The following is a 20780-nucleotide window of genomic DNA, read 5'->3' on the forward strand; positions in this document are numbered from 1 at the left end:
ACACATTCCTTCATCATCCCCCAAATGTTCTCAATGGGATTTAAGTCAGGACTATATGCAGGAAATGGTAATGCAGTCACATTTTTCTCCTGAAACCACTGCTTTGCATGTTTTGCGGTGTGTTTAGGATCATTATCTTGCTGCAAAATCCAGTCATTTCCATAAAACACATGTGCACTTGGAAGGAGAAAATTATCTAATATGTTAGTGTAGCGTTGACTTGTCAGATTTCCCTCAAACACAAACACCGGGGTCGTTCCTAATAAGGATATCCCTCCCCATACATGAAACTTTGGGCTGTATTTAGGTCGTCGATACAACGGTGCTGACGCAGACTTTGTCCATATTTTCACATTATTGGGATATACCCATATTGAGCTTTCATCAGTAAAAATCACATTTTCCCAGTCAAAGTTTTCATGTGCCAAACACCACTCAACACGCCTGTCTTTATGTTCTTGTTTCATGAGAGGAGAAGGAATTCCAGTCTTTTTCTCCCACCCAAGATCAATCAAATTTCTTCTAACTGTAGATTTTGATACAACTGTTGATCCCCTTTCTATCATTTCATACTTGATGTTGGAGATGCTTGCCCTTTGCTTTTTAGACGCTAAAATTCCCAGCCGGAGGCGATCTGAGAAGTCCAATTTTCTGGGTCTCCCTGCTCCTCTCTGGTGCCCCAAATCCTTTCCCTCTTTAAAATTCTTCCTAACCCTATACACAGTAGAAAGAGGAGTTCCTGTTCTCTCTGCCAATGTATTTACATCATCAATTCCTTGATTACACAACTCAAAAATCAACCTTGTTTTATCTTCAGCAGACATTGTTGACAGTGCTGAGGAAAATGACGTCTGCTACAAATTCAGGGGAGGTAACTCTAATTGTACTATACTCAGTAGGCCAAGATGAGTTACCTCCCTTATACCATTACTTAGTTTTAAGTATCAGTGAATCAGTTGAGGTGTTAGGATAGCTGAAAGTAAGAAGAAAAATTCTCAATAATTATGAACCAGACTATATATATAGTGTGTTTTAATTCAGTAGAAAGTCCAAAGGTCCATGTACAATACATAATGTAGTACAATACAAAGTGTATGATGTAAAATAACTAAAACATACTTTTATGCATTTACAACAGTAATGCGCTACGTCGCAAAAAGTTTTCGTTATTATTTGCATACATATATAACTATTTGCTGTTTTCATTTTGCAGTAGGGGAATGAGAGAATTTCTCCTTTACAGTCAATATTTTACATATATCTTGTTCTTAAATCATTATTTAGGGGCAAATAAATACGAAATGAACCTCTTCTAAAATGTTCTTCTGAATGTTTTAAGTTATGAAATACTTTACATTTGACATGGATTGAATGAAAATCCCACTTTCAGAAAAATGCATTTGCACCACATGCCATCACCACAATTTCTTTTGCATTGCCTGTGTATGCATATGATCACATCTAGAATAGAAATGAATCCCAATTGACACATACGTGTACATGAGTGATAGACATAAATTACATTCCTGTTATCCGTGTTCAGTGTGACATACACTCCCGTAGGCCTCTGCTATTTATCGCAGGCCACAATTTGAATCATCTATGTATGGGTGTAGTTGGACATTTTTCGCATTGCCAAGATTTTGCATATAATCACATCTGGAATAGCAATAATTTCTATTTGACACATTTGACATTTCTATTTGACACATTTGACATTTCTATTTGACAGACAGTTATTTCTGTTATCTGTGTGCAGTGTGACATTATCCTCGAAGGCCTGTGCTAGTTTGGATACGCCATATTGAATGTAAAAAACGCATGAAAAAGGTGAAACACGGACATCAGGTTTGTGATGAATGCTGTTTAAAGTAAAAACAAATACAAATTTTGATAGGGACAAAAGTGCGTATTTACATTCAAAAGACATCGTTTCAATGAATTTAGAAAGGTATTTCGAATTTCAAGTTCCAAGACGTAAACAGTAGATACATAGTGGGACTTCTTCTGCATCTTTGAGATATCGTCCTTTCTCAATCATGAGAGTGTGCCTTAGTTGGAGATTACTTGACAAACGAGAAAGTCTAAAGTTTCTCGTTTTTCTTGACATTATAAGGATCAAACAATAGCAAGCACCCCATCAGAGCAACTACAAGTGGAGAGTAAACAGTTGCCATAGCAAATGGACAATGGGTGACAGTTTACAACAAATTACCTGATCATTTAACCTAAACGCATCTGAATGTCAAACATGTTTGACATGTGACGAACGACAAGAAAGTGTAGCCATTTATGTCCCTTGAATAGGACCCTTAAATGACGTTATTTTCTTCTTTTTATTTTGTTCAACTTTGATTTCAGTCCACGTAACCTCGAGGGACACCAAGAATGGCATCTCTGATGCTGGACATCGATCATAGAACGTAACAGGCTAATTCCATACGTAATATAGGTCAAAACTTCAAAGATATATAGGACCGAAATATTGTAAAATTTTATAAACTGTTTATTAAGATCACAGTGGAAGAAGTGTAGAACTACCGCGTCAATCTGCAAAGACAAAAAATGTTTGTTAGTTTTGTTCCTTATTGATGAGTACTGTATCTTGGTACCCTTTTCTGATTAAATTCATTCTTAGACTACTTACGTGGTATCAAACAGTGGTGTTACCAGAAAGATATATTCTTTGACCGGAAATGATGGGTATTTCCTGTACTGAGCATTTACATTCAGAGTGCAGAGTGGAGTTGTTCGAAACATCCCCATATTTCCAGGGTGTGCGGTTTGGGGATGGAATAGGGGTGGAGAGGGAGTGGTATTTGGAAGGATTGGGGTAAAGTGATCAGAAGTAGGATGGGTTAGAGTGGTCTTGGAAGTCACTTCTGAGGTTTCACACCATGAATGATCAAGACAATAATACACAAGTGCAGTTCAAATTTCGGAATACCTTTCTTTCCCAGAAGATGCTAATAACACATCAAGCACCTTTATAGAAATCAGTGCTTACTGATGTTTATCGACAGACGCATACGCCACCGACGCAGTGTCCGCCCGTGTGTTTAGTAATAAGGCATTTAGCAGCACATGCAGAATCACCAACGGAGTTGCCCATGATCGTGAAGGACAGCAGGTCGCAGGTGACACGCTTCTCGATGGAAGCAGCTGGAAAACATGAAGTCTAGCGTGTACCGAGCAAAGTTATGAAAATACACGCTATCTAAAATATCTACTCAAATGCATAAAATGCTGAAACGTAAATGTTCTCTCTTAAAATTTGCACAAGGTCTGTCACGAATGGAACTTGTCTGTAAAAAATGTGACGACAATGAGTCGTTGCAAAAACTTGTCAGTATCATCAATGACATATTAAATGACGCCAAAGGTTTCAGTGAGACAAACTGCTAGGCCTTCATTAACACACATGCTGGACAGACTCGCCATGAGACATGAACTGTTGCCTCTTGATGCATATGTCTGAATGTGAAGTATTGCAGCGGCTTATGCGATACATCTCAAACACCAAAGGTCTCAAATGATTTTAATTCCATTAATGAGGTACTATGAAGGCGTCGTTAGGCTTCGTTGCCAGACTCTCTTCATCTGTGTTGTGTGCTTACAGACGCACTAATCACATCAAATGTGAGCAGTGTGTTGATTCCTCTTGCATGCCATGAAATTGTTGCTTGCTGGCTTGTATCATATATTCATGACCTATAAACTACATTCAGATGAAACGTTACCATATTTTCTTAATTCTTTTATGAACAGATAATATAATAATAATATATTCTTTTGAAATACGGACGATGTAACACTCACCATCGGCCATGCCTGTAATGAAAATAATGGGTTGCATAAAACACTGGTAGATATAAGGTACAGATGCTGGTGGATATAGCTACATGTCGTTATATCTAGCAAGTGTAATAACATAATACATATTTGTGTTGGTGTAAATGTATTGTTGTCTTTTCACAGTAATTTTATCTAAACCCATATTGTGTTCATGAATTTAAATATATTTTAAAAACTAGAGTTCAGTGCTGCGTTGAACGTCAATTCAGTTGTATGGTCTTATTTATGTTGATAGAAAACCTATTGGTTTGGTAACCAGAATATGCATGTTGAAGTCAGAAAATAATTTTGGTTTGCAAACAATTAAAGGCACTTAACACTGCATTGCAGCAGTTCAGATCTATTAGCCGATCACATGAATATCTGTACAAAGAAATCATAATATACCTACCAACGATGACAACAACCAAACACAACAGTAGCAGTTTCATGTTGAATTCAGTAACCTTGTTTCTTAATATGGCAACCACCTAGTGATCCTTTTATATGTCCTTTACGTCAAGGGATAGTCTGTGAGGCGACACCTGCAAGAGCAAATAAATGCATGTTGTATCAACTGCATATCTCCAGATATATGTGTGCACACTGCACAAAGCTCAAATCAAAAACGTAGGTTCACACACAGCTAGAAAGTGAGAAGGTTGCGGATTGCATATAATGAGGGCAATCTAAGATGCTTGTATTGACGTATAAACCATGAAAATCACTCCACATCTATATGAAGCCTATGTGAAAAGAAGGATCAGTTGTAAAACTCTGTCAGGTGCATGTGTTTTGGAATCATTAACATGTAGTTACATGATTAGCGTATCCAGCCGTATCCGGCACCGATCATACAATACAACACTTACAAGTCTGTGGAGGACTGTGTACTGACAAACCCTTTTCCCAGCTAATTGATGTAAGCAAATGTGTTTTGACTTGAGAGATTCATATAATTACGGAAGGAAATACAGAATGTAAAAGGGTCTTAATGTACCGCACACACGTTTAAAACACAGATATTCCACCTAACACTTTTTGTAGCTTAAGTTTAATTATTGGGAAGCATTTGTCCTACTGACTTCCTCTGAAAGAACCAACGCCCCTGTGTCCAATAATATCAATTATAGAAAAGAATAGACAGTTGTATTTACGTCCTTATTACGTCCCATGAAGCATATCGATCTGGTGACTTATGTCCACATCAGTGAACGTGTTTGTCGTACTGTGGTTTCAAATATACATCTGATGGTGGACAGCAGGCACCATTTGTTTCTGTGGCGTAATTCCTGGAAGGATGTGTACGGAAGCGTAGTAGGGCCACATTATCTACTCCATAGGAGATACTAGGTCCTACATTGGGTATAGTAACTCCTACGTAGGACTTAGTATCTCCTACGCTAGGAGATAGTAAGTCTTAAGTAGGAGATACTAAGTCCTACGTAGTCGATACTAAATCCTACATAGAAGATAGTATGTTAGTGGCCCTACTATGCTTCCGTAGATATGCAGATCCAACGAAGGATTCAGGTGTCAAAGCCTGCGCATAGTGACGGTCTGCCAATATCGTTATGGGAACTTGAGTTTGGGGTGTCCATATGAAAAATGTCAATTTAATATTTTCAATGAATGAGAGCCCCTGAAACACATCAAAATCCTAACCACATCTAGTTTATTCTTTGAAAATTACTTTACATCTACTAGTAACCCAAGAAGAAACAATTTTGCATTTATAGGACATTTCTGGTTTCCTTAAGTAATGTTGCTGTGTATATAGTACCTGTGAAGATTATTGTGGCAGCATTTGACTGAGGCGCACGTATGATTGTGAATTGCAGTAATATATAATACCTTACGGTAACATCCCTGGATTCAGGGAGTCTATGACACGTTACTCGAAGTGATATGCTCCTGGGTTTTATGTAAAAGTATGCTCCTGGGTTTTATGTAAAAGTGTCTGTCATACCTGTCAAGGTATGTTGGATTTATATGTAAAATCAACTGAATAATGAATTGAAAACATTGTCCAAAACAGCGAAAAACAAGGGTTCTGACACACATCAGCACAATGTTTGATTCAAACGCTCACAACAGGTTAGTGTATGTGGAACTCATCGGAGAAACGAATCATATTTTATCGTTCAGCATTTGCACTTTAGTCATAAAATGGTTTACAAACGAGTAATTGTAGCCTAAACGAGTAATTTTAGCCTTTTCGAAAAGTTTACATTTGCTTAACAAAAACGTTTTATCATTAGTAGACAGCTGTTAACTGTATGGCATGCGTTGTAGTGATGATCGTCGGGATGATTGTTTTCCTTGAACTGTAGTACAGGGGCTATGTACATTTTGCTATGTATGATAACGGCCCTTCTGATGTGGTATTAAGCGGTTTTGACCAGCTCACAAAGAAGATTTGGTATTGCTATAATCGAAAAGTCACAAGAAGGGACCAACTTGCTGATGGCAATGTGATCAGTTTAGGACTTTACTCTGGGGCTCCGAAATCCACGCTCCAACATGTTCCTGTAACTGAACAGGATTGTGATAACCTTTTAACATAATTACTTTTGTATTATCTGATTAAATAAGGCATTTCCTTAGTCATATACGCATCTCGGTCGAAAGATAAGAAACATTCCATTCTGGTTAACCAATCATCTTTACACTGGCACTTCATGATAAACTAAAGGTGGCAAGCTGAATTAGTTCCCGGACTTGTATTTCTAAATGTTGATAAGCGAATGTCTTTGCAACTCATTGTTGTGTAGATTAACAAAGAAACAAAGAAGCGTGTTGTGTTGTATATTTAACCCTTGCTGCCATCTCAGGTGAGAATATTTCAGTGAGTACTGTCACAAGGAATGTTCATATACGACTGTTTGAACCAGTAGTTGTTGTTGCAAGACCTCTGTTCACAGGGTGCCATGTGGTGGTCATGTATTTAAGATTTCACATTTTTTCCGCAATGTTTCGATTATCTGCAACTCTTAAAAGAAAACTCTCTCTGTCTCTCTCTCTGTGTCTCTCTTTCTCTCTCTCTCTCTCTCTCTCCCCCTCTCTCTCTCTGCGTGTTTAGTTTATCACTGTGTGTACATGTGTGGGTTCATTTATTCCCGACCTGGTTATCAATCTACCCACCAGTTTAGTTTAAGATGCTCTCTCATTAAAAGTCGTACTATTAGATTCGAAAACACCAGCATATGGTTGTGGCACGCCAAGGGGATAGAACATGTATAACACATGTTCTAATGGGCAAATAACCAAGTGTTGTAGAAATATTCCATATCTATATTTTGTATGATTATAATGACAGCAAGAGGATGAAAAGAATGCATGTGGTTCTTATTAGCTTGATTTATGTCTGCAACACAATTTGACCAAATAGGTGGTCTGACAATCGCACAATAATGGTGAAAATAAAGATTCCTTTACCACCGTTTTGTTCACCTGACCTAGACATTATTTCCACATATTTCCGTTTTGACAAGATATTTTATGGATTTAAGTCGTTGACAGACATCATATTTCCTTTTTGTTCAGAGGACGATTGCTTTATAACTGCATGTATTTGCACCGGTAGTTAAGGTGATATATGCCCTGTCACCCAGTGTCATCACTGATTTTCATTTGTCCACACATATAGATATCTAACGTATATCTTTTGCCTTCTAATTCTGAGGACAGAAAAGATTCTGTATTCTATAGCAATGCATTTTCTAATTGGTCCTAATGTTAGAATGTATGTAAAGTCGTAATTTTAAACAAATGTAATTTTAAATAAGGGTGCTCATTTTAGAAGCATAACCATCACACATCCCCTTATCTGACATAAATATGAATGTGCGTATTTCCTGTTCCTTAGGGTTTACTTGCTGCATAGACAAATTACGATAATTTTGCTTCACTTCTGAGAAGCAGACTACTGATAAGTGACGCGTACACTCATCACTGTCCAGGAATATACGTTGATATGGGACTTTGGGTTGGACTATTGGTTAAGACGGTGTCTCGTCACATTGGCACCACGTGTCGTGTTTTGTTCGTTTCTGGCGTCCTTTTGCATGCATACTGTAACACTGCCAAAGACGGTGTGACGACCATTCAAGACGACATAATATGGTCACCATGTATAAACATGTGTGCTTAACGTCACACAGTACACATCAGAGGAAGAGAATGTGCGGTTTGAAAAGGTTTATTTTACAGAAGTATTACACGCGTATAAGTTTATCCTTTGGCAAAATCTGAAAGAAAACGAAGTTATTCTATCTTGAAATTACATCAGTTAACTGTAAGGGATAAGTATGTATTTTTTTATCGTTACTAAAACGTCGCATTGAACCCAATCCGATTATCATTAAAATCCTGTTTATCTTTTTGGGATCTTAAATTCCGCTTCACATTTATCTCGATTATTTATAACAACAATACCCAAAAGGTCCCCACTAAGTACCCTCTTGTGATGAAGGACGTTTTCAATTAATATTTCTCATTTCTAATCCAATGCTTACTCACGTTTAGCGACAGTGACAGACGCCACCGCTGCAATGTCCACCAGAGTGATGAAGAGTGATGCAATGAGCAGCACAGGCAGAATCACCGAAGGAGTTGCCCATGATCTGGAGGGACAGCAGGTCGCAAGTGACACGCTTCTGGATTGAAGCAGCTGCAATAAACGTCAGCAATAGGTGCACAACGATTATCCATACATATATCTTTTATGCATAGTCATTCTGTCGAAGTCCAATCAATATCACAACACTTGACATTTTGAGTTCATTTTGGGAAATGATACCGGATTTTAACCCGTGAAACCTCTACAATACTCCACTGCTCCATTTATGGATAATACTGTTAGTTTGGTAAGTGAACGACTTTTGTTTTTGTTGGCAGCATGTAGTAGAACCTCAATACAGAAACAATAATTCTGTTTCATTCTTCTAGGAATAACATCTCTGTTACATAACCCACAACCTCGTCTGCAAAAAGCACTGATCATTGTACAGTTCAGTCACTCTACAATAGTTCGCTATAACTAAAGCCTGGTTTGCCCCTCACAAACACATGCAAGAAGACAGGTCAATTATTGCTCGTACATGTCTATAGGGACAAGTAATGTTATTGCAGAAGCGATAATGGCGTGGTTAAAATACATCTTGTAATAGATAATATTCACTAATCTTAATCTGTCTTTAGGATTGTTCAGACAGAATCACCATTGAAAAACAGCAACCGGAATCTACTTACCATCGGACATGCCTGTAACAAATAAAGATAAATACATTAAGTGAAGTGTGATTTAAGATAAAATGATCTTTTCTACTACAAAATAAATGACTCCTTCAACAAAACCTTTCTATAAAATGATGCTAATGTTTTTTCTATAGACTTCAGTAAGACAGATGTCAATTGTCGGAATGTAAAACACCAAGACATTACTTGATTTTAACGCCGATTTTGTAAATCAGCTCAGCATATCCAGCACAAAAAAATAAATAAAAATAAAATAAAAAAAATGGAAAAAAAGAAGAAACTCTTCATTTCGCGACGATTACTTTTGTAGTCCTGGGTATTAACGTTATGGTGTTGAAACGCAGTTCCCAGGTCTACCTCTTATTTAAGATGTGCATACACTGAGAGAAGACACGTCTCGGGGCTAACAAAAATGATATTGCAGAATTAATCCCCATTACCTACTGAATTAATACAACACATCTCACTTGCTCACTACATACCAACAAAGGCGATGACCAGACAAAGAAGAAGGAATTTCATTTCGATGTGAGCAGTGATCTCAGTACAAGCATTTGTCAGATTTTCCTTTTATGTCTTTGATGATAGGGATAGGCTGAGAGATGACAGGTGGACGGGAAAACACTTCTCTGACAAGACTGTCACCTTCTAGACCAGACGTCACGTTCGAGATCATTATCTCACAAATAAAAAAAAGCTTTTAATTCTACGTATTTACCATTCTTTCATCTGGCGGCCCGGCGTTCGTGTTTTCAAATCTCAGTTTCACCCTAATTCTGTCTCATGGTGTGTTCAGATGTATGTTACCCATTGCGACGGGTTACACTACAATTACAAACGTGTTTACTTTTACATGAATGTATTTATTATTATCTATCTGGAAAATCATCGGTCTATGCAGCTGTGTTTAACAATGAAGAGACTTTGTGGTATTTTGGCATTTTGTAAAAGTATTATGAAAACAGTTTGTTGATAACTTAATGAATGTTAATTGAAAAATGTGTTTTGAACATGTGGACAAGGTCTGGCATAAGGTACTAAGGGGAAGTTATTTAACTGGTCTTCCTGTTACTTTGATAATAGATTACAGAGAGTACATATAGTTACAGACAATTATAATTCAGATTTAAAGAAAGTCACAGCTGGGTGCTACAAGGATCTGTCCTTGGGCCGTTCCTGTTTTTGGTCTACATAAATGACATCATTGAGGGTATCAATAGTAACATCCGTCGTTTTGCCGATGATACTTCGTTGTTGGTATTAATAATGTCTTACTGCCGCTTTGGTAAATGATGACTAACCCGAGAAGGTCCGGGTTCGAATGCTGGCCTTTAGTAACCCGTGCTTGTTGTAATAGGCTACTAACGGGATCGGTTGGTCAGGCTCGCTGACATGTGTCATCGGTTTACAATTGCGCAGATTACTGGATTTCCTGGTCCAGACTCGATTATTTAAAGACCACCGGGGTAAAACTGAACTCACTCACTTACGTGATAACTTAAACAGGATCTCTCACTGACCTGATATGTGGCAGTAAGACTGAAGATGTTTTATTCACTCAGTTTCCAATTCCTAGGTTTTAAATGCAAGGCGAAGACTTTATTGAAGTCATCCTCTCTAAACATTCAGAAAACTTGGGGGAAAAAAGATTTGCAAATTAGTAAAAGAAGATTCATCCATTGATAAATTGTCTTAGTAGTATAAAATATAGATTATCTAGAAAATCATTAGCGCAAATGGATAAGTCATACGCACTACAAAAGCTCGATTACTATTAGCACATTTGGGATAATTGCACTAAACGACAACTGACAAAATTGTTGAAAGTTTACATTTAGATGCTCTGCGGACAATGTTCGTGGGAGTTCGAGGAACAAGTCATGATTTAAATTTATAAGGAAGCTATCTCCATGCACCTAGTTCAGCGTAGACAAATTAGCCTACTATCATTATTTTACAAAACTGTTCATCTTAAGGCACTATTTTATAATTATCTCACTGATCTGCTAACTGAAAATCACAGTTAAGTGACCATAGATTAAGAGACTGTAACAGTATTTACACTATAAAATGCCATAGTAATTTGCATAGCAATTCGTTTTCAATAATACAATACTACAATGGAATGATTTGCCTGAGAATATGTAATCTATTATACTTAAACTACAGTCCAGTTAAAAAATGTTTCATAATAATCACATTTGATGAAACCCTTGGTACACGTCCCTGCAAAATTATCCACTCACGCCTCAGACTTGGGAGCAGTAATGTGAATGCTGTTGCCAAGCCGACAGCTGACCACGTGGTTCGTTGCACACTTCTACGTTGTACGAAAGGGTTACCACCTAGCTATATCGTGTAACATTCAAACCGTGTCGGCCGTCTTTCCAACCAGCAACTTCCTTTACCAAAGCTTAAACGTTAGCGTACATGCTCTACATTTGGCTTGCCATTGGTGAATGTGAGGGCATTCTTCGTTTGAAATCCTTCAGAAATCGTACAGTATATGTCCCACCTCTTCACTTTGACGTCGAAACTATCCCTAAGATTCAATTCGGAGTTTTGAGTTCTGTTTGAAATTCGTCTTTCTATGATATCTTCCGCTCATTGCAGGGCAAATTACGTGGATCTTAAATCTAGCCAGTCTTGAGACTTAAAAAAAGAAGAAAAAAAACCAACAAAAAACAAAAATGCAAAACCCTAATCATTGTGATCAGCAACGGTTTTGTTGTTTATTGACACACGTATTGCAAAATACTGCACGAATATTTTTTTTATGTGTTCCTCACAAACAATAACTTATATAATTGAGGCGATGCTTTATCTATAAAGCGAGAACACAGCGTAATCCCCATGCCTTATTAAGCTTTAAAACAAGCTTCTGATCATGTCAAAATAGATACTATTTAACATCAAAGCAAGGGGTACTACTTTGAACTAGTTTCTATATTGCCATTTTAGACAACAACTTGACCTGATCAGGACTTATCAGATCACTGGTGATTAACGAGTACATTACTAAAACATTCAGATCTAAAACATAAACAAACACGTGAACAAATTATGAGCGCAACTTCCAACTGAACTTGTATTCTGATGTGAAAAACGGAAATATTCGAAGTTTTCCGAATGCATGTCCAAATACCCGTTTTCGGTACATATCGATTTCGTGTCTGAAACGGTAAATACCGATAAACCGGTTATATTGCACAGCCCAATTATGCATACCCTATGCTTTCTTTCCAAACATCCTGCTACTCGTGTCGGTGAACACGCCAAATAGGGAATGCTTTAAGTGGATCTAAACTTTTTGACGGGTAGTATCGAATATTAAATGATACAGCCTGTGTTACTTGGACTTACATTTTTATTTATGAACATATCAAAATTATGTACTTGCTCTAAGTAACAACAGGAATATATTGTAAATCTTCGGATATGAATTCTGGAGGAAATAAAATCCTTCATTCATTAATTCATTCACTGCCCTTGATGGGCTCGGTTAACGTGATACGGAGATCCAGCATACAAGTGGAATCAAAATTCATCTGTCACGTTTGTGTGTTACACAATAAACAAAATACAGAGTAGTAATCGGATGTTACATGCAGTTTTTCATCAGTTTGGATATACAATATTTTTCTCAAGCTTGTTGTACGCTTTAAATATAATGACAGGTGTCAAAATATGGGTAGCATTTCTTCAGATCATTAAAGAACAGAATGTAAATCCTAGTGGTTTACTGAAGTGCGTTCTTGGCATATACAGAATTCTTGTTACTAAGAGTAGAACCCTTGAAGAAAAAGTGAATTTCTTTCTCTTTACCTCTCATATGTAATTTACAAATCCTTTCATTTTTTATCCATGCCTGTTTTGCAACCTTCACTGATCATTAATTGTGGCAAAACCAATCTGTATCTAACAACCAAGTAAAGTAACTTTCCAGGTGTTAGTAGATGAGTCCCCCAAGATATTTGAGGGACTTAAGAATATCCATACACGATTCATATCGATAACCTTCCTTCTAATTCAAATAAGAATTATGAGAAAATACACTATCGAGCGTCTCCGGATATTCTGTACAATTATATGTGAAACATGAAACGTTTCGAACTTTCTTTTCTTTTACAAGTTACGTGTTACAGCTGCGTACTCAAAGTATTGTCAGAATTGCACATCGACTCGACTTATCTCTTCAGGGTCTTGACGTTTCTATTTAGGTAGAACTTGCTCCATTGTATCTCACAAGCTGCGAAATGCAGGCACTAAATGGCAGAGCTGCTTGAATGTTGAAAAGGGAAAGTTGTAACTATGAAATGAAAGAATATACATGACAGGAAAAACAGGACACAATGATACATCACATATTACATTCATGAGTTCATCGTATAGTTTCTTACTCATCACACCACGGAAGTGTGATGACATAAGCCTTCATCCTGTTCTTCCTGCATACGGCGAAGGACAGGAAGCACGTTGTAAAGGTTGAAGAAATTCAACAATGGCAGTTTATTAGAGAGGCCAGCACATCGTAATGTGACGCATAGGTTCGCGAATATTGAGTAAATTGTTTGCAAAATACACCATCACTTTTAAAATAAAGTTGTTTTAATATATTTCTTAAATGAATAAAATGTTGGTTTTTGTTTCAAATATTGATGAAGAGAAAAGCGGTTGTAGTGTTAGCATCACCCTAACGTATTTCTGGTTGCCCCTTCAGCCGGAATGCTGGGAGACGTAAGAAACAATTAAAGTAAGAACAGCATTTGTCCTCCCCATTGAGCGTCAATGCGAAATCGCAAAAGCGAAGGTCGCAGATTTATTTATAATTACCTTAGTAGGTATTTTTCAAACTAGTAAAACCTTGTCAATTGCTAAATGACCGTCACTGATCATAAGATCATCCAACCAAGTGCGTTGTTATACAAATGGGCTTAGCCTACCTTAAGTCTATGTTAAGGTATGAGAGTTACATTCACCTTAGCGCTATGACCTCTTCGTACAACCAGGAACATAGACTGGATGCTGTATCGTGCCTTCATTGTGTTGATGCTATTTCCTACCTTGTTAGCTTGATATCAGGGCAGACCATGACTACAGATAAAAGAGTTGGATAAACGCTAAATAAATATCGATCGATTAGCGATAAATATCAAAGTAGCATTGAGCAAAACGACCAAAAAAAAAGAGTATAAAATAAATGAATATTTTTCACGTGACTGGTTAATATTGACAGTTTTATCAACAGCGTCCTCGAAGATCATTTATGAAGCAGCCCATATAAAAGGACTTAACTTCGTATAGTGAGTCAGTACATTTTAAACTCTTTGTATCACTCAAAATTAATGTACGAGGTTAACATGATAAAACAACCTTCATATCGGTAATTCATATTTTTTTTTTCCTATCAGCGATATTACGATTATCAATTATCACAGCCAGCCGTACTTAACTATAAAAAGAAAATATTTTGTGAACAGTTGCTCTGATGTTAGTACTCGTGATTCTGCAAATCTGTTACTGATAAATATACTCAGCATAATTTGAAATATTTCATTTTGTGAATTATATAAAGTAAGTAATTATGGTGCCTTCAATACACGAGTAGACAGTTGCACTTACTATCTCTGAAGATATATACTTTATAATCTGGAACATATCTAGCTTATCTCCATGTCGTGATTTCCATATGGGAACACTGCAATCCTTCTTCAAGGTTCAGGTAACGCAATTTTATCCAGTGATGGACATTATGTACACTAACTGGTGACGTCGTTCGTGTTTGCTGAGTCTGTTAGTCATGCAGTTATGGTTATAGCGAGAATACGTATTTGTAGGAATCAGTATTTGTATACAACACATCCTCGGTCACTCGAGTTTCTAATGTCTTGCTGATTAACGTTAGCTTTTAGTCCCATATGGCTTCATGTTATTTAAATGAATTAGATATGTACCATATTGTCTGTTCCAAGCTTTCTACGAATGAAGACTCATAATGGGTTCGAAAATACCATCACATGATTTTCATAGGCCTAAGGATTAGAATATATACTACAAACAAAGTGTATGGGGACACCCTAAAATGTTTGTCATCTATAAACTTACACATGGTGAGGTCATTTATACCCTAGGGTAAATGCAATTTTGTGTGTACTTAATGGGCACTTTATACGTTATGTTAGATCATGCAGTGGAGGAACTGATTCAATATTCGTTGAAAATCGTCCAAAAACAACAAAAAAGACGGATGCTGAAGTCCTCAAGCACATTCCTTTTGACAATTTTTCATTTCACTCACTCTCAGGGAATATTGAATCATTTGCTAACATGTTGTTTTAAGTGCCCAATAAGCACACAAAAAGCTGCATTTATCTCAGGATATGAATGACTTCACAACGTGTAAGTTTATATATGACTATAAACTTTTAGAATGTTCCAATACTTTCTGTTTGTGGTATACATGTATATTATACTGTGTTTTAATGAATGAAACATAACCAAGTGTTGTAGCACACTGCATATGTTTATCTACTAAGATCAAATGACGGAAATAAGATGAAAAGAATGTTCAAAATGCATGTGGTTTGTAACAGCCTGATCTATGCCTAACAATATGCACCGCAACTTGGCCAAAATAGATGGTCTGTTGATCGTACAATAATGGTAAAAGGTGAATTCGATTACCACATAAAACTCTCCTGAATGAGACATTATTTCGACACATTCCCGATTGCATTGTAATTGCATGTGTGATATCGGGGGTGCAGGTGATGCTTGGCTTTTCGCGAACATCCGGTGTCATCACTAATCTTCAGTCGTCCACACTTACAACATCCTTTTGCCCTTTACACCAACTGGAATTCATTCAATGGATAGAAAAGACTCTGTATTCTTAATCACATATATTTTGATGATTGATGCTATTTTGGGGAGCATAACAATGGAACAACGTATTTGTGGTGAAATAATTCTGTATGCAGCTTTAAAGTGAATATGGAGTCTTCATGTGCTTTACGATCTGCATATATTTGCTAAAACAGTATTCATACATGTACATGTGAATCCCACTGCAGGCATACATGTTGATAAAGGACGTTGGGTTGGACTATGGTTAAAGTGGTGGCCCGTTACGAATCCCGACATGTGTATAGTCCATTTCCAGTGCCCTTTGCCTGAATACTGTAATGCAACCACAGACAATGTGTAACCACACTTTCTTCAAGGTTACCATACTTTGGTCACCTTAAAAGACATATGTATTAAACGCCGCACAGTACACATCTCAGGAAGAGAATGTGCAAATTTCAGTAGGTTTATTTTACGGGAAAATTACACAAGATTATCCTTTGGCAAGATCTGAAACAAACAAAAATTATTTTATATTGCAATCAGGTCAATTCATTGTTAAGCATGCATTTTCTGATTGTAAGCGAAAACGTCGAATTGAACACGAACTCATTACCTTTACAATCCTGGTCGTCTTTATCGGGATCTCAAAGCCAACTACACATTTATCTCGATTATTTATAACAACAATGCCCAAAAGGTCCCCACTAATTACCCTCTTGTGATGAAGGACGTTTTCAATTAATATTTCTCATTTCTAATCCAATGCTAACTCACGTTTAGCGACAGACACAGACGCCACCGCTGCAATGTCCACCAGAGCGATGAAGAGTGATACAATGAGCAGCACAGGCAGAATCACCGAAGGAGTTGCCCATGATCTGGAGGGACAGCAGGTCGCAGGTGACACGTTTCTGGAGTGAAGCAGCTGCAATACACGTCAGCAATAGCTGCACATTTATATTTCTTTATTGGATAGTTCTTCTGGCAATATCCAACGAATAATCACTAGATTACTTCAGGACACCATTTATAGATAATGCTGATGGTTTGAAGAGTTGATGACCTGTGATATTATTTTCTTGGCATCGGTATAAGAACCTACACATCTGTGTAATAGAGAAGCTGTGATCCACTAACTATTTTAGTATCGTATTTGTTTTTTTTTGTGTGGGGTTTTATGTGGTAGCTGATAATTTGAAGACATCACTTTCATACAGAAATGTTTACTTCTTGTACGATAAGTTTTCTTGTTAAACGAAACATTTTTTTTCATTTCGTAAACAAAATATCTGCTCAGTGCCCTAGTCAGTGTACGATTCGGTCGCTATGCAACAGTTCTCTAAAGGGAGACCATATTCTGTTCTATTGCCATCATCAGAAATACATGCAAAGACAAGTCAATTATTGATCTAGTATGTTCATAGGGACAAGTAATATGTTGACAGAACGATAATGGTGTGGTTGAAATGTATTTTGCTTAAAACAATCAATAATGTTAATCACTATTCTTTAGTATTTCTGACACTGAATCGTCACTGAGAAACCCATCCCCCCAAAAAAACCAAAAAAACAAAAACAGAAAAAAAAACCCCAGAAAAAAACCCAAAACAAACAAACAAACAAACAAAAAACAAAACGACCTGCATATACTTACCATCGGACATGCCTGAAACAAATGCAGATAAATACATTATGTGAAGTGCGAGTTCCCTACAAAACATGGACTTCTTGCAGGCATAACTTTTTATTTACTAAGGGATGTTGACTCGACAAAGTGTGTTTTTATCCACCCATTTCAGGATGGCAGAAGTCCATGAAGACATTACATGAAGACTTTACTGGGCTTTAAGCCCGCTTTGTAAAACATTCTTCTGTTGACACAGCGTGTCTCAATGTTGAACGAAACACCCAGATGACAACGTCACCTGTACTCACCGCCATAGGATCAGGAGACGGTATCTAACGACCATTACGACCATAATTAAACAACCATTACGTTGGTAATCCAGTGTTTTGACGTTATGGCGTTGTGACGCGATTCATAGATCGACATTTAAAATGTGTATACGTTGCGTGAAGACACGTTTCGGGGCTAATAAAAAAGATATTGTACCAGTAAATGCCATTAGACTACTGAATGAATATAGTCCTAACACATCTCAACACTTACCAACAAAGGCGATGACCAGACAAAGAAGAAGGAATTTCATTTTGAGTTTGGGCAGTGATCTCAGTACAAGCCTTTGTCAGATTTTCTTTTTATGTATTTGGTGGCAGGGAGGGGCTGAGATATGACAGGTGGACGGGAAAACACAAAAGTGTCACGTTCAAGATCAGAGGTCACATACGGCGATGACCGCTCTCTTAGATAAAGAGTGTTAGCTTTCTCTGACCATTCCATCATCTGGTGGCCAAACAATCGTGTAACGGTTTCTTGATGTGTCCATGACTCACAGTTTACACCACAGTTGCAAACGTCAAAGTCCTGTAACTCTTCAGAGTTTTCTACACAGGTGACGGAACTGAAATACAGTTCCACAAAAGTTACTCATCCGTTCTAACATTCTGGATCGTCATCCTTTAACTCTACGGGTAATTGTCCTCCTCATGCAGTAATCCTAGAGTTGACTGTCCTCGTTATGCAATGAGTCTTGGGGTCATTGTGCTCGTCATGCAATAATTCATCATTATGCTTCTCATGCTGTAATTCTAGGTGTCAATTCTCATGAGGTTGCAGTTGTAAAGAAGCCCTACAGTGACGTCGCTGTTATCATACTTACAACGTACATAAGACGATATACTCCACTATACTATGTAATAAGGTACAGACACATTGTCCTTGGTAAGCCTGGTTTACGTGAAATGAAGATCTAGCATACAAGCTGAATCAAAATTCACTTGTCATGTTTATTTGTTTGTTGTTCAAGTTAGACCGGAACGGTTTGTACCCACGCTTACTAATCATGAGCCCAAACGCAGCATGCTGGCCGTGTAGGAGCTCGTGAATTTGCGAAAAATGGAGATTTTGCAAAATGCTTTTCGAGAAGTGGTATAAATACATTTCAACTGGCAGAAAACCACCGAAATTATGCCACGGCTAATAGCGCAGGAGAGGGAGAAAGCTATGGATATGAGATAGGCCAAAAAAACCCAGACATATTGCAAGGACCCTGAACTGTACGCGCGGTACCATCATTACGCTACTCCGACATTGCAAGCAGACAGGTGTGACGACCCCAGAGGAAGAGCGCCATGTGCGTACTCGTCATCACGGCAAAGGAAACGGCGGCAACGGCTCTAGGACATGTCATCACTCGACGTACCATACTACGACGTCTACGTGGAGCAGGTACCAGAACTCCACGTTCCCTGCGTGGAAACCATGAACCTCGTGATGACCCAAGAGCATCGGCGTCATAGGTTACGACATTGGCAGGGAGTGGTTTTTAGAGCCGAAAGTCGATTCACGATGTTGCATAATGATTGTATGTTTTGCTTTGTTTTTATCGATCGTCATATAGCACAGCGCAGAACAGCACAGAACAGCACAGTACAACATATCATTGCATAGTATAACAGTCCATTTGTGTAGCGCTAGTTCCATGCTAAATGCATGCTGAATACGAGCAGTTGAGACTACTTATTTGGAAGAAAAGCTTGTTTGAAGAGATGGCTTTTGAAAGAGTTCCTGAGTTCCTGAGAGTTGGATCATCTGAGGAAGTGAGTTCCAGCATGAGGCGGCGGCAAAGGTAACAGAACGTTTACCATACGTTGTTATTCTGACTGATTTAGGGTGCACTGAGGAGTTACTCTGATTCAGAGCGCAGAAAACGGCTAGTGACATGGAGGTTGTCCGAAAGGAAGGAGCTTTATAGGTTAGGAAATGGGTCTTGAATATGATTCTGTGAGAGACTGGAGGCTAGTTTAGATCCCTTAGAACCGGTGTTATATGGTCTCGTTTCTGACTTTTTGAGATGATTCTGGTGGCGGTGTTCAGCACTCGTTGGGGTTTGTTTGTAAAGACATTTACAAAGGTCATGTCTCGAGATCACGAAAGAAAGAACCAAAATTGTGTTGGAGTCAGATATTTTGTGATGCTCCTGATGTTCCTCAGTTAGAAATGTGTCGCTGTAACAAGATGGTTGACGTGCTTTTCGAGACGAAGCTCTGGGTCGATGATGACCTGCAGATCTCTAACTGACCCTGACAAGGGAATGGTGCACTGTCCAAAAGTGAGAGCGTTCGTCTGTTTCCGTTTTGCTTTGCTCCAAACGACAAACATTCAGTTGTAGAGTCCTTTAACGCACCCCGAAATGCTGTCTGCAGCATTGGTGACACTCAAGGCATCAGACTGGAGTTATGAATCAGCAGCACATGAACCGTGTGGCGACTGTCTGTATATAATGGAGTCTGGACGAGACAATCCTGATCAGACATATCTGGTGATTAACAGCATGAGCACTGATCTTCGTAATTGGGATACGACGACATGTATCAACAAGTCCAATTTTAGCCGGATCTTCACGGGTTTCGTTTGTGAATGTCAAATGTGGTGAGTACTGAATATCGGCTATTGAAATTGCAATATAAACAGGAACGTTTGGGTCATTCTGCTACAGTAAATGTCATGAATTGTAGACAAAAGAAGCGTCCATGTTTAACCATTGTTTAGTTTATTTGTTGTTACACATTCCAGACCTGGAATGTTTAGGAGTTTATCGCAATTTTAAGGTTATACCAAATTCACCTTAATAAATATATAAATCTAATAAAGACTTACCTTAGTATATTTTGTGAGTACCATTTAAACTTTTTTTAATGACGAAAGTTAACTTTTG

At 37.8% G+C, this 20780-nt stretch overlaps 1 protein-coding gene and 1 pseudogene across 1 annotated transcript; both read right to left on the reverse strand.

Moving 5' to 3' along the window:
* Nucleotides 1–1005: 1005 nt before the first annotated feature.
* Nucleotides 1006–4373, reverse strand: LOC137290892 (holotricin-1-like). Its single transcript, XM_067822062.1, has 4 exons — nt 4247–4373; nt 3820–3831; nt 3008–3162; nt 1006–2550 (listed from the first exon to the last, which is right to left on the reverse strand). Exons 1-3 carry the CDS (start codon nt 4284–4286, stop codon nt 3014–3016), a joined length of 201 nt encoding a protein of 66 aa, XP_067678163.1. The 5' UTR covers nt 4287–4373; the 3' UTR covers nt 1006–2550; nt 3008–3013.
* A 3646-nt stretch (nt 4374–8019) lies between these two features.
* On the reverse strand, nt 8020–9769 carry LOC137291974 (uncharacterized; annotated as a pseudogene).
* Nucleotides 9770–20780: the final 11011 nt, after the last annotated feature.

Source organism: Haliotis asinina, chromosome 7 (genome assembly GCF_037392515.1).
Source record: "Haliotis asinina isolate JCU_RB_2024 chromosome 7, JCU_Hal_asi_v2, whole genome shotgun sequence".
NCBI classification, from domain to species: domain Eukaryota; kingdom Metazoa; phylum Mollusca; class Gastropoda; order Lepetellida; family Haliotidae; genus Haliotis; species Haliotis asinina.